This window comes from Oncorhynchus gorbuscha, linkage group LG18 (genome assembly GCF_021184085.1).
Source record: "Oncorhynchus gorbuscha isolate QuinsamMale2020 ecotype Even-year linkage group LG18, OgorEven_v1.0, whole genome shotgun sequence".
Taxonomy (NCBI): Eukaryota; Metazoa; Chordata; class Actinopteri; order Salmoniformes; family Salmonidae; genus Oncorhynchus; species Oncorhynchus gorbuscha.
Window position 1 is genome coordinate 14,318,654 of NC_060190.1, and position 16,767 is coordinate 14,335,420.

The 16,767-nt window shown below is 41.1% G+C and overlaps 1 protein-coding gene across 2 annotated transcripts in view; it reads left to right on the plus strand.

Moving 5' to 3' along the window:
• The window catches only part of LOC124002860 (protein AF-17-like), a 48,003-nt gene extending 31,236 nt beyond the window's left edge, over positions 1 to 16,767 (plus strand). The window contains exons 14-20 of one of the 2 annotated variants that reach the window (XM_046310617.1): positions 1,089 to 1,237; positions 3,280 to 3,492; positions 3,726 to 3,802; positions 5,536 to 5,900; positions 6,232 to 6,289; positions 13,255 to 13,443; positions 13,669 to 16,767. In XM_046310617.1, the coding sequence (XP_046166573.1) occupies positions 1,089 to 1,237; positions 3,280 to 3,492; positions 3,726 to 3,802; positions 5,536 to 5,900; positions 6,232 to 6,289; positions 13,255 to 13,443; positions 13,669 to 13,704 (1,087 nt within the window). In that variant the 3' untranslated portion in view covers positions 13,705 to 16,767. The remainder of the gene's footprint in view (positions 1 to 1,088; positions 1,238 to 3,279; positions 3,493 to 3,725; positions 3,803 to 5,535; positions 5,901 to 6,231; positions 6,290 to 13,254; positions 13,444 to 13,668) is intronic. The other variant, XM_046310618.1, reaches the window with a different exon arrangement.

The window sequence follows — 16,767 nt, forward strand, 5'->3', positions numbered from 1 at the left end:
ACTGCTACTATCAACACTATCACTGCCACTATCAACACTATCAACACTATCACTGCCACTATCAACACTATCATCACTGCCACTATCAACACTATCACTGCCACTATCAACACTATCACTGCTACTATCAACACTATCACTGCCACTATCAACACTATCACACTATCAACACTATCACTGCCACTATCAACACTATCACTGCCACTATCAACACTATCACTGCCACTATCAACACTATCACTGCCACTATCAACACTATCACTGCTACTATCAACACTAATCACTATCACTATCACTGCCACTATCAACACTATCACTGCTACTATCAACACTATCAATCAACACTATCCACTATCAACACTATCACTGCCACTATCAACACTATCACTGCCACTATCAACACTATCACTGCCACTATCAACACTATCACTGCCACTATCAACACTATCACTGCTACTATCAACACTATCACTGCCACTATCAACACTATCACTGCCACTATCAACACTATCACTGCTATCAACACTATCAACACTATCACTGCCACTATCAACACTATCACTGCTACTATCAACACTATCACTGCCACTATCAACACTATCACTGCCACTATCAACACTATCACTGCCACTATCAACACTATCACTGCTACTATCACTATCACTAATCAACACTATCACTGCCACTATCAACACTATCATCACTGCTACTATCAACACTATCACTGCCACTATCAACACTATCACTGCCACTATCAACACTATCACTGCTACTATCAACACTATCACTGCCACTATCAACACTATCACTGCCACTATCAACACTATCACTGCCACTATCAACACTATCACTGCCACTATCAACACTATCACTGCTACTATCAACACTATCACTGCCACTATCAACACTATCACTGCTACTATCAACACTATCACTGCCACTATCAACACTATCACTATCTCTTTTACTTTTGTATACTTTACCATTCCATTTCATTCTGTCTCTTGTGTACCAAATGAATTCCATTTCAATCTGTTTCCGTTCTCTGTAGCCATATCCCTGTTGATTTACCACTGTTATTCTCTCAGGTCTCCTATGAGCAGTCTGCCCTTACTGTTTGACCAGAGGGAGGGCGTGGGCCCTGGGGTCAGAGGTCGCCCTGAAAATGTCCCTCCATCCAGCTCCCACATAGAGCTCCTCCTGGAGAAGCATGGCAACGGAGAGATGGGAGCCAACAGTAAGTGCAGTGTGTTGTGAAATTATTCACCCCCTTGGCATTTTTCCTATTTTGTTGCCTTACAACCTGGAATTAAAATAGATTTTTGGGGGGTTGTATCATTTGATTTACACAGCATGCCTACCACTTTGAACATGCAAAATATTTTTAATGTGAAACAAAGAAATAAGACAAAAGAAACAGAAAACTTGAGCGTGCATAACTATTCACCACCCCAAAATCAATACTTTGTAGAGCCAGCTTTTACAGCTGCAAGTCTCTTGGGGTATGTCTCTATAAGCTTGGCTCATCTAGCCAACAACTGGGATTGTTGCCCATTCTTCAAGGCAAAACTGCTCCAGCTCCTTCAAGTTGGATGGGTTCCGCTGGTGTACAGCAATCTTTAAGTCATACCACAGATTCTCAATTGGCTCGAGGTCTGGGCTTTGACTTGGCCATTCCATGACATTTAAATGTTTCCCCTTAAACCACTCGAGTGTTGCTTCAGCAGTATGCTTAGGGTCATTGTCCTGCTGGAAGGTGAACCTCCATCCCAGTCTCAAATCTCTGGAAGACTGAAACAGGTTTCCCTCAAGAATTTCCCTGTATTTAGAGCCATCCATCATTCCTTCAATTCTAACCAGTTTCCCATTCCCTGCTGATGAAAAACATCCCCACAGCATGATGCTGCCACCACCATGCTTCACTGTGGAGGTGGCGTTCTTGGGATGATGAGAGGTGTTGGGTTTGTGCTAGACATAGCTTTTTCCTTGATTGTCAAAAAGCTCAATTTTAGTCTCATCTGACCAGAGTACCTTCTTCCGTATGTTTGGGGAGTCTCCCACATGCCTTTTGGTAAACAGCAACAACAACAAAAATCTTTAAGCAATGGCTTTTTTTTCTGGACACTCTTCCATAAAAGCCCAGCTTTGTGGAGTGTATGGCTCAAAGTGGTCATATGAACAGATACTCCCATCTCCGCTGTGGCGTTTTGCAGCTCCTTCAGGGTTGTCTTTTTGTTGCTTCTCTGATTAATTCCCTCCTTGCCTGGTCCGTGAGATTTGGTAGGCGGCCCTCTCTTGGCAGGTTTGTTGAGGTGCCATATTCTTTCCATTTTTTAATAATGGATTTAATGGTGCTCCGTGGGATGTTCAAAATGTTTGATATTTTTTTATAACCCAACCCTGATCTGTACTTCTCCACAACTTTGTCCCTGACCTGTTTGGAGAGCTCGTTGGTCTTCATGGTGCCGCTTGCTAGGTGTTGCCCCTTGCTTAGTGGTGTTGCAGACTCTGGGGCCTTTCAGAACAGGTGTATATATACTGAGATCATGTGACAAATCATGTGATACTTAGATTGCACACATTTTGACTTTATTTAACTAATTATGTGACTTCTGAAGGTAATTGGTTGCACCAGATCTTATTTAGGGGCTTCATAGCACAGGGGGTGAATACATATGTACGCACAACTTTTCCGTTTGTTCTACTACTACTACTTGGACTATATTGTGAATGTCCATTACATGAAATTCAAATAAAAATCCAGTTAAATGACAGGTTGTAATGCAACAAAATAGGAAAAACGCCAAGGAGGATGAATACTTTTCGCAAAGCACTGTACACTGGGATGATTTGTGGCAGTCTATAATATATCTTAATTCTTTGAGAATTTTCAGTCTGTCTTTTTTGGGCGCTGTGTCTGCCTTTTTGACACCGTCTGTCATACACACCCGATGTCAAATGTATTTTTGGACTCTTTGAAGAGGAAGTGGATTCTTATCAACCCGAGTCAGTCTGATACACGTGCTTTCAGATCCTTTAAAATGTGCTGTGCTGTTCAGCGATGATCATTAGTGTATCTCTTAGGACCGGTCTTTGCACAAACAGTACTGTGTGACACAACACTCAGTATGGAAGCTCTACTAAAAAAACAGAAGTGACTCGAATACAGTGCCATACTCTCACTCTCTTAATTTCTCACTTTCTTTCCTACCCCTTTTCCCTGTTTCTTCCCCCCTCTCCCGCCTCTCTCGCCCCTTTCCGTCTCTCGCTCTCCTCCAGTTGTAGAGATGCTCCAGTCCCTCCACTCGCTGCAGCAGGAGAACCAGCGTCTCCAGGACCAGATTCTCAGCCTGACGGCCAAGAAGGAGCGGCTGCAGCTGCTCAACGTGGAGCTGGCCTGTCCCTTCCCCCCGCAGGTCCATCACTCCCACCACTCCGCCCAGGGCCTAGTGCCCACCACCACCCACATCAGCTTCCTCTCCTCCGCATACGGTCAGATTCAGAAAGCCCTCCTCATCCTCCACTCCCCATTCACCTCCTCTCAGAAGCTTTCCATCCTCCTTACCTCATTCGTTCTTAGTTAGTTTGCTAGTCTGAAAAGAGTGCCACCATCCCCTAACACAAACCTTGTTTTTGTCATTATAATCTGGACAGTTGTGTTTTTGTAGTTGGTTCCCTGTCCCTGTTTCTATATCCCTGTGTGTGTACTTCTCTTCTCCCTATAGACCCCCTCAGCACCAATAAGAGTCCCCTGTCTAAAAGCTTCTTCCTGAATGATACCTCCTTCATCACCTCATCCGAGGTGAGAACCCCTTTGTGCCGACCACGCCTTACTTAGAACCGGCCAATACCTGAACCCAATGTGTAGTTAGTTACACAACACTCTTACCCTTTATCCCAAACTGTAGCATTAAAGATGACATCTGAGTTTCATTTCCAATTAAAGGTGCTGCCTCTGCTTGTTTGTACATTGAGTAGCAACGGTCATCTAAATTGTTAAAATGGTTTTTTAAACTATTCTAATAAATGCAACAGAAGGACAATGGATGAAGATACAGTACTTTTAGAATGTTTATAATCCATCAGATATTGACAGAGTTATAGCACGTTAAACATCTTACTGGCACGGAAAAATAATGAGTTTAGGGATTTAGGTGGGAATTCAGGTATTCAATTTATTGTGAAATTGTATTTTTGTTATTAGAATGCACTCACATATAAATGTTCTTATTGTATTAGTTATTTTGGGGGGTATTTTATGTTAAAATAAAGACAATTATATGTGCATCGTTTGCATAAATACACCAGGTTTATTTGCATATACGAGTAAATTAACATAAAGGGGTGGCACAGGGCAGCATCCCCCAAACACTACCTCTGTCTACCCTATCTGCACTCACCTGCGCTGACTAGACTGCCCCATTAATTACTGTTGTTCTCACGTTCACTTGCATAATTCAACAAGTGTGTCAATAGCAGGATACCCTCAGATTAAAATCAACATGCTTGGCTCTAGATTACACCTAGAGTATCTAAACATAATTTGCATTTTTTTTTTGCGAAATCAATCATAATATCACTTTAATCCAAGTGTTCATTCTCAAAAGTTGCTTTTGTTGGGTTCTGAGAATATGAAAATATACTTATTCGTGTCACTGATGGAGTGCTGAGGTTTAGAGGGTCTACACCAGAAGTTAAGGGTTATAGGAGGAAGGTATATAGTGTGTGCAACTAAGCTTGGAATGTGTTGAGTGCAGGGAAGTGATTACATGTGGCAGTCATTGATAAGGGGAGAGAGCCATGGATTGGTGATGGAGGGGGGTTGAGGTCAGGTTTATGGCCTGGAATCACTAGTGTCCTGCCTAGCAGTAAAGAACAATGTTTGTACAGATGGGTAGGAGGAGACTCAGCCTGTGAAAATGTGTTTGTCTAATGCAGCTGTATTTATCCTCTGGGAAGAATTCAACTTAAGCTTTCACAGTGTCCGTTGAGTGTTTTACTCTGAGAATTAGAACCTAACGCATCTCATTTGTAAACATTTCAACTGTATGAAAGGATTACTTTTTAAAATTCCACAAAAAATGAACGCCCATTGAAATCAAGTTATCTTTCTTGTGATTTAAGTGTCAAGATGGTGCGTTATATCCCTTAAGATGTTTTAGCGTTTTTTATAGAATCAGTGTAAAGACAATTTATTCCATTGAGCCCATTTTAGCCATTACCAGAGTGTGTTTGACAGGTCGTTACAAACGTTTCCATTGTCATAACGTTATGCAAGAGTATGAAAGAGTCGCAGGAATCAAATGAAAGCAATTCATCCAGCGAGATTTAAGTGACAAGTGGATTTTCATCCCTCAAACACAGGAAATAGATGACTGAAAAAGACAGATCTTCAGGTGGGCGTGAGATGCGTGTTATTACATTGAGGGAATGTTAATATATGAAATATGGGGAAATTAAATTTACAGATTGCACCTGTAAATGAACCATAACTGTCCCATTAGTTGACCCTGTGTTTTTATCTTCCGACTCTAGGAGCTCCACTCTGGTAGTCCCTCCCGCAGTAGCTCCTCCCTCTCCTTCCAGAGCACTCCGCCCCCTCAGCAGAGCCCCGCCTCCTTCGGCCAGCCCTTGCTGAACGGGCTGGGTGGGCGGGTTTTGACTGACAGCCTGGGGGGCCTCAGTCAGGCCAGCAGTTCCATGGTGGGCGGGCTCATGGCCTCCCAAGCAGGAAGTCCCCAGCTGAACATGAACGGGATGCTGGGCAGCCTGAACGGGGTAATCCAGTCACCTGTCCAGAACGGCCCCCAGCCCACCCTACCGGCCCTGCGGCCCCAGCCTCCTCCTTTGGGCCTACAAGCACTGGCACAGGGCCTGCAGCTCCCCAAGAGCATGAGTCCGTGAGTACCTGCTCCATGTCTGATCACCAGAAAAGTATAATGATTGGTGATAGTGTTGGTTGATTGTTTTGTGAGGATGTTGTTAGTTGATTGCTGTTGATCAGTTGTTGTTGTTGTGATAGCCACGGCCACTATTTTTGTGACAGTGATACATTTTTATATAGTCTGATAGTGACAGACAGTTGATTGCTTGTTGTTACTGGCTGTGCTGATTCTGGTCTAGACTGTTACTGTAATTTATTTTTGTTGTGACTAATGGGTTGGCTGGGTAAGTGTTGTTTGGACTGGAAGTGTCCCATGATGAGTAATATTTAACATGGTTGTATTTCAGGTCTTCTCTCCTGTCTGAGCAGCAGAAGCAGCTCCTTCTCCAGCAGAACTTTACTCCAGTAATGACTCTACCATGCCCTACAAACACACTCAGACATGCAAACACTTGCAGCACACGCTCGTGATCTTTGGTAACGCAATACAACAGTGATAAGATGGTTATCATATGAAGTTAAGATAAAACTGAAACAGTATTAATGGATGAATTGCCAGGACCGAAATAAGAGATACATTATTAAAATATAGCTGCGAGCAGCAATGAACGGGGTTCACAAAGCAAGCACTCAATCATGTAGGAACTATCTTTATGGGCAATCATGATTCTAAATACTACATCTGGAGTGAATCTGACGTGTGGTTCACGAGGAAAATATGATTTTGAGCATTAGTGTTACATACGCAAAGAATGAGTTGTTATTAATATTTTCCTAGTTTTTTTTTAGATATTACCAAAGTCAGTGTGGTTCATCTTAGGGATGTCTAAGATAGTGATGACAAGTTTCAAGTTGATAGGCCGCTGTGAAGTGGATTTACTGTGTTTTAAATGGACATGTGAAATCAGATTTTTTTTTTTTTTAAGCTAGAGGCTTGTTGGGGGGGGAGCTACAGGCTGGAGCTGTATAGGGTGAGGTTAGATAGGATGAGTCTGGGGGTGAGGTGGCAGAGGTGATTGGTAAGGGGCGGCTGCAGCAGCCCTGGAATGGCGGCCCACTGCTGGTGGTTCAGGTGTTGCCTGAGCTTGATCAGGTGTAGCTAATGCCAACAGCGGGAGCTGCGTTTGTGTACCGTTTTGGACTGGAATTTGTGCTAGAGGGTGCTATCTGAAACCTCAGCTTCTCCAAGATTACTCCATGATTTTCAACAGTTGCCTATAAAGCTTGCATCATAGCTTTTTGTGGATGGGATTGTCATGACCTATGATGGATGAGGTCATGGGTTGTCTTTGGTGTCCGGTTATAGGGTTTGGACCTGGATTAGGGTTGAACTTTGAAGTCTCCCATTTGTTCCTCCTCAGATTCTTTGTACTCCTGTGCAGGGGTGAAAGTAGAATTCATTTATTTCCGGTACGGGACGTCCTGTAGTGCACCAAAACAAATGTAGTAACATATAGAATCCCTATTAATCCAATAGGATCTCTGTGGGCCTAGTCATAAAGAATTGTCATTTAACTTTTCATATGTATGACCTTTAACTTGGTATTTTATTAGGATCACCATTAGCTGTTGCTAAAGCAGCAGCTACCCTTTCTGGGATCCACACAAAACATGAAATACAGAACATTATACACAAGAACAGCTCAAGGACAGAACTACATCAATTGAAAAATGGCACACAGCATAACATATCAATACATATACACAAGTGAAAGCCATCCTCTCTTGGGGATTGTGGCTTTTTAGTTAGCTTTGCAACAGAATCAAAATACATTTTGGATGGTTCTTATTTCCCTCAAATAAGTTGGAAAAATAGGATGATCGAGCAGCAGTGAGGGCTCTTCGATACTGCACTGTACCGTCTTTCCAAGCTACTCGGAAGACTTCCAGTTTGGTGTGGCGCCATTTCCGTTCCAATTTTCTGAAAGCTTGCTTCAGAGCTCGGGTATTTTCTGTATACCAGGGAGCTAGCTTGTTATGACAAATGTTTTTAGGGGTGCGACTGCATCTAGGGTATTGCACAAATTTAAATTGAGTTCCTCAGTTAGGTGGTTAACTGATTTGTGTCCTCTGGGTAGGTAGAGGGAGTCTGGAAGGGCATCAAGGAAGCTTTGAGTTGTCTGAGAATGTATAGCACGACTTCTGAGGATCTTTGGTTGGGGGTCTGAGCAGATTATTTGTTGCGATTGCAAACATAATAAAATGGTGGTCCGATAGTCCAGGATTATGAGGAAAAACATTAAGATCCACAACATTTATTCCATGGGACAAAACTAGGTCCAGAGTATGACTGTGACAGTGAGTATGTCCGGGGACATGTTGTACAAAACCCACTGAGTCGATGATGGCTCCGAAAGCCTTTTGGAGTGGGTCTGTGGACTTTTCCATGTGAATATTAAAGTCACCAAAAATTGGAATATTATCTGCTATGACTACTAGGGCAGATAGGAATTCAGGGAACTCCGTGAGGAATGCTGCATATGGCCCATGAGGCCTGTAAATAGTAGCTATAAGAAAGAAAGAAGAAAGAAGAAAGAAGCTATAAAAAGAGATTGAGGAGGCTGCATGGATTTCATGACTAGAAGCTCAAAAGACGAAAACGTAGTTTTTTTTTGTAAATTGAAATTTGCTATCGCAAATGTTAACAACACCTCCGCCTTTGCGGGATGTGCGGGGGATATGGTCACTAGTGTAACCAGGAGGTGAGGCCTCATTTAACACAGTAAATTCATCAGGCTTAAGCCATGTTTCAGGTAGGCCAATAACATCAAGATTATGATCAGTGATTAGCTCATTGACTATAACTGCCTTGGAAGTGAGGGATCAAACATTAAGTAGCCCTATTTTGAGATGAGAGGTATCACAATCTTTCAATAATGGCAGGAATGGAGGTCTTTATCCTAGTGAGATTGCTTAGGCGAACACCGCCATGTTTAGTTTTGCCCAACCTAGGTCGAGGCACAGACACGGTCTCAATGGGGATAGCGGAGCTGACTATACTGACTGTGCTAGTGGCAGACTCCACTAAGCTGGCAGGCTGGCTAACAGCCTGCTGCCTGGCCTGCACCCCATTTCATTGTCGAGCTAGGGCTCTGTCTATGTTCGTAGATAAGATGAGAGCACGTCTCCAGCTAGGATGGAGTCCATCACTCCTCAACAGGCCAGGCTTGGTTCCAGAAAGATGGCCAATTATCTACAAATTCTTTCTTTTGGGTGTGGCAGAAAAAAGTTTTCAATCAGCGATTGAGTTGAGAGACACTGCTGTAGAGCTCATCACTCCCCCTAACTGGGAGGGGGCCAGAGACAATTACTCAATGCCGACACATCTTTCTAGCTGATTTACACGCTGAAGCTTTGTTGCGCTAGGTGACCTCTTGACTGTTTCATCATAACATCATTGGTGCCAACGTGGATAGCAATATCCTTATACTCTACACTCGCCAGTTTTAGGTTTAGCCAGCACCATCTTCAGATTAGCCTTACCATCAGTAGCCCTGCCCCCTGATAAACAGTGTATGATCGCTGGATGATTAGTTTTTAAGTCTAATACTGCGGGTAATGGAGTTGCCAATGACTACGGTTTTCAATTTGTCAGAGCTAATGGTGGGAGGCTTCGGCATCTCAGACCCCGTAACGGGAGGAGTAGAGACCAGAGAAGGCTCGGCCTCTGACTCAGACTCATTGCTTAATGGGGAGAACCGGTTGAAAGTTTGCCGGCTGAATGAGCGACACTGATTGAGCATTCCTACAGAAGCCATGAGAAAGTTGTCCGGCTGCAGGGACCGTGCGAGGGGATTTATACTACTCTTTGTACTTACTGGTGGCACAGACACCGTTTCATCCTTTCCTACACTGAAATTACCCTTGCCTAACAATTGCATCTGAAGCTGGGCTTGCAGCACAGCTATCCTCACCGTAAAGCAATCGTTCTTGTGTATATTATGAGTACAGCGACTGCAATTAGAAGGCATCATGTTAATGTTACTACTTAGCGTCGGCTGGTGGTGGTCCTGACGAACCATGTCCAGATAAAGCGTCCGGAGTGAAAAAGTTGAATGAAAAAAAGTTGAGTGGGGGAAAACTAAAAATATAAACGGTGATTAAAAAGTAAAAACCATAAAGTTGTCAGGTAGCAAAGTAAGGTTAACAACAAAATGCACAGCAGCACGTAAACAAGTCTGCAAGTTGTGATCGGAAATAGGGATCGCATGGGGAAAGGTTGCAGGATTATGTTGTGGTTTACTAGGGAAATACAAGAGGGAGATAAACACATGTTAACATAAGCATGACTGACAAGCTCAGAAGGGATAAATAAATGACATGCATCTCACATGCCAGACTGACAGGAATTTGTATTAAGTCATTTGGCAGCAGTATACAACTTTAACATCAACTAAAAAGGATCTTAATATTAACATTTCTACATCTTCAATAATATAAAGTACTCACTTGTCAGTCATGCACAACATGGACAGGAAAACATGAGATGGCCACCCCATGCATTCACCAACAGGGATAAGAAAGATTGGCGGGAGAAACTGCTTGCTTAAATAGTGAAGGATGCTAATGAGCAGAATGGAGCAGGTGAGGTGATTGGCAAGGGTGGGGCGTGGCCAGAGTAGAGGGGAAACCTGGCTTCTGCCATGAGCCTTTGTAACAAATATAGTGTGACCATCTTTGAATGCATCAATGATATTTTCTCAAACTCTTTCTCAAACCAAATTTGGACTGAATCTGACTTTTAGTCCATGAGAATAAAATGTTTTTATGACTCTATTAAGCATTAGCGTCAAAAAGTGAATTGTTAATAGTTTCCATATTGTTTTAAGATATCAATGCCAAACGTATGGTTCTTTGTGGTAATGTCTTTGATGACCTAAAAAGTTTAAAGTTGATAGGCCATTGTGAAGTGGATTTACAAAGGATTTCAATTTTAAAAAACTTAGCCATCTCTCAACCAATCCCTTATTTGGATTTATGATTCATGACAATATGTTTTTCCAAGGTTTTCCAAAATTTCCAAGATGGAGGAAAATCTGTCCTCACTGACGTTATGGGTCCTGGGGGCAAATTTGTTCAGCATGAGGAAAGACACCTACGTTGTCTTCAGAAAGTATTCAATCCCCTTGATTTATTCCACATTTTGTTATGTTACAGCCAAAATTCAAAATGTATTAAATATTTGTTTTTTCCACCCATCTACACACAATACCCCATAATGACAAAGTGAAAACATGTTTTTAGAAATGTTTGCAAATGTATTGATAATGAAATACAGAAATATCTCATTTACATAAGTATTCACACCCCTGAGTCAATAAATGTTAGAATCACCTTTGGCAGCGATTAGAGCTGTGAGTCTTTCTTGGTAAGTCTCTTAAGAGCTTTGCACACCTGGATTGTACAATAGTTGCACATTATTACTTTAAAGGAAATTTAAATAGAAACTGTAACTAGGCAACTCAGGAACATTCAATGTCATCTTGGTAACCAACTCCAGTATATACAGTTGAAGTCAGAAGTTTACATACACTTAGGTTGGATTCATAAAAACTTGTTTTTCAACCACTCCACACATTTCTTGTTAACAAACTATAGTTTTGGCAAGTCAGTTAGGACATCTACATTGTGCATGACACAATACATTTTTCCAACAATTGTTTACAGACAAAAGTACCTATATCCACAGTAAAACGAGTCCTATATCGACATAACCTGAAAGGCCGCTCAGCAAGGAAGAAGCCACTGCTCCAAAACCGCCATAAAAAGCCAGACTACCGTTTGCAACTGCACATGGGGACAAAGATTGTACTTTTTGGAGAAATGTCCTCTGGTCTGACGTAACAAAAATAGAACAGTTTGGCCATAATGACCGTTTGGAGGAAAAAGGGGGAGGCTTGCAAGCCGAAGAACACCATCCCAACCGTGAAGCATGGGGGTGCTTTGCTGTAGGAGGGACTTGTGCACTTCACAAAATAGATGGCATCATGAGGGAGGAAAATTATGTGTATATATTGAAGCAACATCTCCAGACATCAGTCAGGAAGTTAAAGCTTGGTCGCAAACGGGTCTTCCAAATGGACAATATCCCCAAGCATACTTCCAAAGTTGTGGCAAAATGGCTAGGATTTCACTAGGATTAAATGTCAAGAATTGGGAAAAACTGAGTTTAAATATATTTGGCTACGGTGTACGTAAACTTCTGACTTCAAATGTATTTGGCCTTGCGTTTTAGGTTATTGTCCAGTTGAAAGGTCAATTTGTCTCACAGTTTCTGTTGGAAAGCAGACTGGTACTCAGTGATGTGTTGTGTTGGATTTGCCAAAACATAACACTTGGTATTCAAGACATGAAGTACATTTCTTTGCAGTTTTACTTTATTGTCTTAGTGCAAACAGGATGCATGTTTTGGAATATGTTTACTCTTTACAGTCTTTCTTCTTTTCCCTGAGCGGTTTCCTTACTCTCCTGCAACTGAGTTAGTAAGGACACCTGTATATTTGTAGTGACTGGGTGTATTGATACACCATCCAAAGTGTAATTAATAACTTATATCACAGGGATATTCAATGTCTGCTTTTAAATTGTTTTACTCATCTACCAATAGGTGGCTCTTCTTTGCCAAGCATTGGATAACCTCCCTAGTGTTTGAAATTCACTGCTCAACTGAGGGACCTTACAAATAATTGTATGTGTGGGGTACAGAGATGAGGTTGTCATTCAAAAACATCTTAAACACTATTATTAGTCCATGCAATGTATTATGTGACTTGTTGAGCAACTTCTACTACTGAACTTATTTAGGCTTGCCATAACAAAGGGGTTAAATACTTGACTCAAGACATTTCTGCTTTTCATTTTTAATTAATTTGTAAACATTTCTAAAAACATAATTCCACATTGACGTTGTGGGGTATTGTGTGTAAGCCTGTGACACAAAATCTCAATTTAATCCATTTTAAATTTGGGCTGTAACACTTGAATACTTTCTGAAGGGACTGTACATACAAAGTTTCAAGACTCGAGGTCAAATGGGGCGGTGGATATGACGGTTTAAGTAAGACTGCTTATAACAGTACCTATAGGCATATCGGTTTATAGGACAATTTTTGCCCAAGTTGCTCATGGCCTCTAGTGCCACATGAATTTTTAAAGAGTTAACAATCTGCTTGGCTGTTAACCCCTAATTATTCAATGAGTGTGACCATTGCCAAGTTTATTTCGATCCCAAAAAATAAATGGAGAAGAAAAACAGCATACAGTATATGCTGCAGTCTTTTGTTGGGCCCAACACCGTTGGATTCATTTTGGATGTGCATATCACTACACATTTTCAATGCCCCTTATGTCTTGTGCTGTGTGTGTCTCAGGAGCAGCAGGTGGTGGTCTTTCAGATACTGCAGCAGCAGCGGCAGAGGGAGCTACAGCGACTCACGCTAACCGGGGCCCTCACCTCCACCCCCACTTCCCAGTCCCCCAACCTGGGGGCCTCGCCACTGCAGGGTGGCCAGGGAAACCCACTCTTCGGCCTGCAGGATAATGCACTTCACAAGCCCGGGGTGAGTGTCAATATGCAGTTGTTCGAGATTCCTTATTTGAATAGACCATTGTATAGGTCAATTCTTGATCAACTGAAGCTATAAAAAATCAACTGCTTTGTAGGAGGTTGACCTGCTTTGTAACGCTGTTAAACCGGATGATATACTGTAGCTGTATACCTCATCAATGTTGATAAATGTATGTGTGGGCCGAACATCTAAACTTTTACATGTGTTTGATTTCAGGGGGTGGGAGAGAAGGGCGGAGACAAGAATGGCTGACATGTCATCTTCATGTCTGAACTGTTGCAGTTGTAACAGCAGCTATAGCCGGGTGAAAGGAACGTAATTGAGCTGTTCCATCAGAAACTAATGTCACCTTTAATCTCTACCTGAAAGACTCTTGAACTCTCTGTCTTCTATCATCTCTGTCTTTCCCCCTCTTTTATGAATGTATAATGGATTCAATTTAAACGGTTATAGTTTTTTTAATGCATTGAATTCCTTTTATTTGAGGACGTTTTTCTTCTTCTAGGTCTGTGTGTGTGTAGGCAGCTTTCAGAGAGCATGAATACAGTGGTCTGTAATTGAATTGCACTAATCTGTTAGATAGACCAATTGCGTTTGCTCTTGTAGCAGAGCCAGAGACTCTGGGGTCCTGACGGTAAATGTGGAGAGTATTGGGGTCCAGCATAGAAATTGGACTCTGGTGATCAATTCCAAATCAACCCCTAGCCGCTACTCTCAAGGCACTTCCTGAGATCTGAAATGATTAGATGGGCGTAAACAATATGATGACTATTCCACCTAGCCAATCAGAAGACAAGGTAAATCAATTACCTTGTAACTTTAAACCTATCCAATCCTTTTAGATCTACTGGAGTGCCTATGGGTAGGGCTAAATGTCGACTTGGAATTTGGGTGTGAGTGTTTTGGGCCAAAGTGTCCTTAGGCCATAACTTTACTGAAGCACTGACCCTCCACTTAAGCAAGTATAACCCTGTGGAACCAATGTATCCCTTCAAACATCCTTGTTGAGGACAAACTGTCTGACACCTCTCTAAACATCAACTGTCTTCCTCAAGGTCTGTCTTCCTTTCATTTTCTTCCCTCCCATATATTGTACAACTATGATATTCCTATTCTATCCTATTAAATGTCACAGCTACAGACTGGCACCAAATGATCTGGGGACTGGCATTGACAGTGTAGAATGATAACTATGCCTCAGTCCACCCCTGAGAATTTAGAGAGAATGTATGATGTTCAATATGTGTGCCACTGCCGAGATTAATCAAACGAAACCAAACATTTGAAATTTGTCAAAGTAAATATGTAAGAAATTAATATTTTTGTTTCCTCAACCCATGTGTACTTTGCTGATATAGAACCGAATAAGGGAAATTTGGTACTTACTGTTTCTAGGCTACTTGGAACTGACAAGTTAGTGATTGATTAGTATGAATATTTTGCACTCTATCCTGAAGTGTTAGTGTTTTCTTATTTGTTTCGGTTGTACATATTGTTCTTTTGATGCCCGGAAAACTAGTTGTTCTTTTAGCAATACTGTATAGTTGTCAATGCCTTAAAATAATGCTAGAGTTACTGAGGAAAATCAACTCCCCCTTAACAGCCAAAAGGCAGCTTCTTTTCTCTTATCCATTTCTTAGTCTAGTTTTTGTTCTGGTTACATTTACCGTTATTTCTGATTTAGGTGAAAACACTCTTTTCAATCTTACCATTTATACTATTGATAGGCAACGGTGATAATGTCAACAATTGTAAAAATGAAAATATGTTTATTGGTAAGTCTGAAATCATCTGTAATTGTGTCTTAAGATGCTGCTCCTCAATGTTCTGTTTTTTAGAAGAACTGACAAGCAACATCCCATGTTAGATGGTATCACTATACTTTGTCTTAAGATCTATAAAATGCTGTCATAGCAATGACATAGCAGTCATGGTATTTGTGACTATGTTCTTATACAATTGTGACTCAAACTCTTATTGCTTTCATCGGGTCAGTGTTGAATCAATTGTCATCAGCTGACTTTATCTGTTATGATACGACTGCCCATGACATCTGTTACGTCATTCTAGTAACACCATTATGTACAGTATGTCTTACTACTGAGATCATGATGCCAAGTCATACATGTTACCATTCAGAACACATAGGCAACTCGGGAACTCTAATATGTAGCTTTCTTTACTGCCTGCTGCATCTACATTCCTGTGTGGCACATAATAACAGGTCCTTCTGTGCTGGGATCAAGCTAATCTATTATCATTGGCCGTTCTCCCAGGTCTTTTAACTCACTGTTGGACTGGAATAATATTTTTCCTTTGTGGTGTCCGTTACTCATCTTATTTGATCATTTCCTAATTTAAATATGGTCGAAGATCATTTCCAAATGTGTATTCGTTTTCTGTTTGCAACCTCGATATTGACCTCCCGTACATGTGATGTCGGTAAGTATTGGAACTGTTCTGTTTTTTGTAGTTTGTTGTCAGTGAGGAACTTTCACGCGACTATGTTAGTTGGTAAAATACCGTAGCAACGAGACTATAGGGGAATGTTAACGTTGACAACACATGAGCCTATTCCTCCATATTGACAGGACTTCCGAAGGAGATCTGCGGTTGAACAAGTACATCCTTTATGAGTTGTTGTACGATTAAGGTCATAATCTAGGAAAGAACATGTCGAAGAGATTGTTTTTGACTGACAGAGTACTGCAAAGGAATCTTGAAAGGGAATCTTTCCCATGTTGCACTGGGGCGATTTGGCCCAATGAAATGTAAATAATTTTTAAAATATACTTTTGTTCTTTTTTATTGTTTGAGTACAAATTGTATACTTAAATGTGTTTGTGTATAGACACATTCATTTTCTAAGCTTTGAAGTTGGGTAACCAAGATAATCCATGTTGTTATGTATGTATGTATGTAGTTATGTGTATCTGTTATGTAATACAGCATATTTAAGCACCTCTCTTAAAGAAGTTTGATGAAAATGGAACTAACTTCTTGGGACATAAAATGCATGAAATGCAGTTAAGTCTCGCAAATCAGTAGCTAAATACCAAGTTAGACTACGCAGAGTTTTTAAATGCATTGTTCTCAAAAAATGTTTTATGAAATTTAAATTGAGCACTGCATTTGAGAAAAGACAAGCATTGTTGTCAATGTACAGTGTATTTGTTTGAGAGAATTAATCAACAATGAATTTGCCAATATTCAGATTTAATGCCCTGTAAAGTATTTTGATATTTTTGTGTAAAAATTAAAAAGGCACAATTAAGACGACTGAACTTTTACTGTCAATAAATGTATTTTACTGAG